This window comes from Netta rufina (assembly GCF_964035555.1).
Source record: "Netta rufina genome assembly, chromosome: 13".
In the NCBI taxonomy this organism is placed as follows: Eukaryota; Metazoa; Chordata; class Aves; order Anseriformes; family Anatidae; genus Netta; species Netta rufina.
The window spans coordinates 10,665,388-10,669,379 of NC_140136.1; the positions used below are offsets into that span (position 1 = coordinate 10,665,388).

Consider the following 3,992-nt stretch of genomic DNA (forward strand, 5'->3'; position numbering starts at 1 on the left):
GCATTTTTTTTCCAGCCACCGCTACGTTTGAACTCTTCTCTGCAGATCTTCCTCTAGCAGTTGCCTGCAGCTGCTCTAGCAGCCTTGACACGTCTTTTCTCTCTGCCTCTTTCCAGGTGACCCGGACCACCAGAGCTAAGTGCCGGGGGGCTTCCCGACGCGAGGAGGTAGGCGAGGGAGCCCCGATACGCCTCGTCTGCGGGCTGCAGGATGGCGACGAGAGGAAATCCCGGGCATCCACACCCCTGCCGAGCTGAGGCTGCACACCGGGCTCCTCGGAAGGCTGCGCCCAGGAGCAGGTGGGTCCGTGCGGCCCTGGAGGGAGGGTGGGCGGCCGGGAGCCTCGGGGCGCCGCAGCCCGCCGGAGCATCGCCTGCTCCCGGGCCACCTGGCTGCTGCCGCCGCGCTGTGCCCCGGGTTTATCTCGGGTAAGCGCCGGGAGCCGTGCCGCGCTGCGGGCAGGCTGCAGCTACACGGAGCTGCTCCGTTCGCGCTGCGGGACCGGGAGTGGGACAGAGCAACGCGCCCACCCCGCATTGTGCCGGCCTGCGGCCAGGGGCAGCCGCCGGAGCGGCCCCAGCGGCCCGGGTCGAGTCGTGCCGAGCCGAGCCGGGCAGCCCCCGCCGCTCCTCGCCCCGAGCGCTCCCCGGCCGGGTCGGCCGGGTCCTAGCGCCGCTCGGGGCCGGGCTCCGCGAGTCCCCGCTTCTGCCGAGCCGGGCCGGGCCGGGCCAGGCCAGTCGCGCTCCGCAGGTGCGGCGGGATGGGGCTCTCCGGGCAAGAGCCCATCGGCTGGAAAAGCGCCGTCGGTCCTGCGGCAAACCCGGCGGGGCTCCCCTCCCGTCTACCCCCGTCTGACCAAATATTTGCGAGCACTCGCGGGCTGTGCTGAACTTTGAGACTTTCCCCGCAGCGCCGCCGGTGGGAGGGCGCCGACTGGCCCCGGGCACGCAGGGGCGACGGCCCCGCTCCCCGCACATCCCCGGGAGGCTTCGGGCAGCTCGGGACTCCCCCCCCCGAGGGCGCAGCCCAGCGCCGGGAGCCCGCCGAGCTCGGGGCGGCTGCCGGGGGCGGGCGGGCGGCTGTGCCCGGCCGGGGCGCTAAGACCCGGCTGCGCGGTGGTCAAAGGTTCCCGGCAGGAGGTGGACACTAGAGGGCGATCCCCGGCCCTGCTGCAGGGGTGTATATATACGGCTCACAGGACGCAGGCAAGCCACTAGCAACAGGGCAGGCAGGCAGCGAGCGGGGCTCGGCCGGGCTGGGGCGGGGGACGGGCTCCGGGCGCGCCGAGCCGAGCCGCGCCGCGCCGTGCCGTGCCGAGCTGAGCTGAGCTGAGCTGAGCTGAGTCGTGCCGAGCCGAGCCGTGCCGCTCGCCGCCGGGGGACCGCGGAGTGCCGCGGGCTTGGCAGAGCCGCCGCCGCCGCCCCGTCCGAAACCTGGATTGCAGGAGCCCTTCACCATGCCCGGCAGACTGTAGGTGCTTCATGGAGCAAGCCAACTTCTACGAGGTCGATTCCCGGCCCCCGATGAGCAGCGGCCAGCACCACCAGCTCCAGACTCCCCTGCCCGGCAGCGCCTACAGCTACAGAGAGGCTCCCTCGGCGGCGGCACCTGCTGCGGGCGGCGCGGAGCTCGGCGACATCTGCGAGAACGAGAACTCCATCGACATCAGCGCCTACATCGACCCCGCCGCCTTCAACGACGAGTTCCTGGCCGACCTCTTCCAGCACAGCAAGCAGCAGGAGAAAGCCAAGGCCATCCTGGCCGGGGATTTCGACTTCCACAGCATGCATGGGGCCGGCGCCGCCGCCTCGGCGCCGGGGCACCAGCAGCAGCACCACCAGCAGCCGCTCTTCGGCTGCATGGCCAGCTACATGGACGGCAAGCTCGACCCGCTCTACGAGCGCATCGCCGCGCCGGGCTTGCGGCCGCTGGTGATCAAGCAGGAGCCCCGCGAGGAGGAGGAGGTCAAGTCGGCGGCCCTGTCGGCCCTCTACCCCCACCACGCCGCGCAGCAGCACCCCTCACACCTGCAGTACCAGATCGCCCACTGCGCCCAGACCACCATGCACCTCCAGCCCGGGCACCCCACGCCGCCCCCCACGCCCGTGCCCAGCCCGCACCACCCGCACCATCCGCACCCCCCGGGCGGCCTGCCCGCCGCCGGCGCGCTCAAGATGATGCCCGCGGACCACCGGAGCAAATCGAAAAAGACAGTGGACAAGAACAGCAACGAGTACCGGGTGCGCCGGGAGCGCAACAACATCGCGGTGCGCAAGAGCCGGGACAAGGCCAAGCAGCGCAACGTGGAGACGCAGCAGAAGGTGCTGGAGCTCACCACCGACAACGAGCGGCTGCGGAAGCGGGTGGAGCAGCTCACCCGGGAGCTGGAGACTCTGCGGGGCATCTTCAGGCAGCTGCCCGAGAGCTCCCTGGTGAAGGCCATGGGCAGCTGCGCCTAGCGCCGGGACTGCGGGGCGCCGCCGAGCTGCCACGCTCACATACATATACATATATATATATATATTATATATACTGGAGCGCAGCGATCTCAGATTGTTGGGGGGTTGTTTTTTGTTTTTGTTTTTGTTCAGTTCTTTTTTTTTTTTTTTTTTTGAACAATTAACGACCAATAAAAGAAGCCAGGCAGCTGTAGTATTAAAAAGGTTTGTGCCTTAGGGATGACACATGAATAAGCTGAAAACATGGTGGGTTTTATAAGGAGAGAGGCGAGGGGAAGGAAGAAATAAAAAGCCCACGTGTCTACACAGGGTAAATAACAATAATAATAATAGTAATAAAGCACATATAGTATCCCAGATGTGCCTTAAAAGCTGGCTGCAGGAGCTCTGGGGCTTTCTGTGCCCCAGCCTGGCAGGGTGCAAGGAAGCAGGGTGAGGGCCAGAGGGGCTGGCGCTGAGGAGGAGCAGGCAGCAGGGAGCACAGGCAGCAGGGCCCGACGCCCCTTGGAGCAGCGGGGGACAGCTGGGGGGCCCCATCCTGGCCCCAGTGCCTTCAGGCCACCCCGGGACCGATGGACACAGCCTGGACTGCCAGAGCAGCAGCTTGCGAGGGAGCACGGTGAGCTCCCTGTCTCAAAAGGAAGAGCGGCAGCGTCTTGTACTGTATGTCACGACATGGCGAAGCACAAGTGAATAAATACCTATCGATGCGGGTATTTACTATGAACTGTCAGTGTATTTTGCTTTATTCCAGGACATTCAGCTCTTCTCCAAGTCTCTGTCTGTCCAAGCTGTGCCTCATGTAATGTGAAAGCCTTTCCGTGTATACTAGCTACACTTTATTTTTATTGCATTACTTAGATCTTTGCCATCACATGACTTTCTTATCTGGTGACAGAGACTATGCCCTTGTGCTGCAACGTTATTTTATTATTTGTGTGGGTGGGTGAGTGCGAGTGTGCGCTGCGCTGCCTCCAGCGCGGGCCCGGGCCGGCCGCTGCCTCCCCGCCGCAGCACCTTTGGACTCCGGAGCTTATCCCCGGCAGAGAGCGGAAAAAAAAAAAAAAAAGAAAGAAAAAAAAGAAAGAAAGAAAGAAAGAAAAGAAAAGAAACAACACACAAACAAACCAGCCCAAACAAACCCCCTTCGCCGGAGCGCTCGTAGCTGGAGCAGGGCAGCAAGTCGGCCCGGGGCCGGGGCAGCGGGAGGGCAGCGCCGGGGCGTGCGTGTGCGGGGGGCGTGTGCGCCGCGGGTGGGTACCCAGCGGTGGGGTTGGGGATTGTTGGGGGGGAGGGAGGGCTGCATATAAAGTTTGTCCGAAGTCCTGGTTACACTCATAAATAAACAGCATATATTCGACCATAACCGCCCGCCTCTCCGTGTGGTGCCACTTCTTCCCCGCGGGCTGAGCCGTGCCGGCCGGCTCCGCCAGCTGCCGGCTCTCCTGCCCCGAGCCACGAACGCACGGCAGCTCCCCGCACGCCGCCGCTGGGTGCCGCGGAGCCGGCCGCCTCGCTCGGGCCGGGGCGGGC

At 65.2% G+C, this 3,992-nt stretch overlaps 1 protein-coding gene across 1 annotated transcript; it reads left to right on the forward strand.

The window, feature by feature from the left end:
* Positions 1 to 1,237: 1,237 nt before the first annotated feature.
* Positions 1,238 to 3,689, forward strand: CEBPA (CCAAT enhancer binding protein alpha). The gene has a single exon (XM_084294656.1). The coding sequence runs from the start codon at positions 1,482 to 1,484 to the stop codon at positions 2,457 to 2,459; it is 978 nt and encodes a 325-aa protein (XP_084150782.1). The 5' UTR covers positions 1,238 to 1,481; the 3' UTR covers positions 2,460 to 3,689.
* Positions 3,690 to 3,992: the final 303 nt, after the last annotated feature.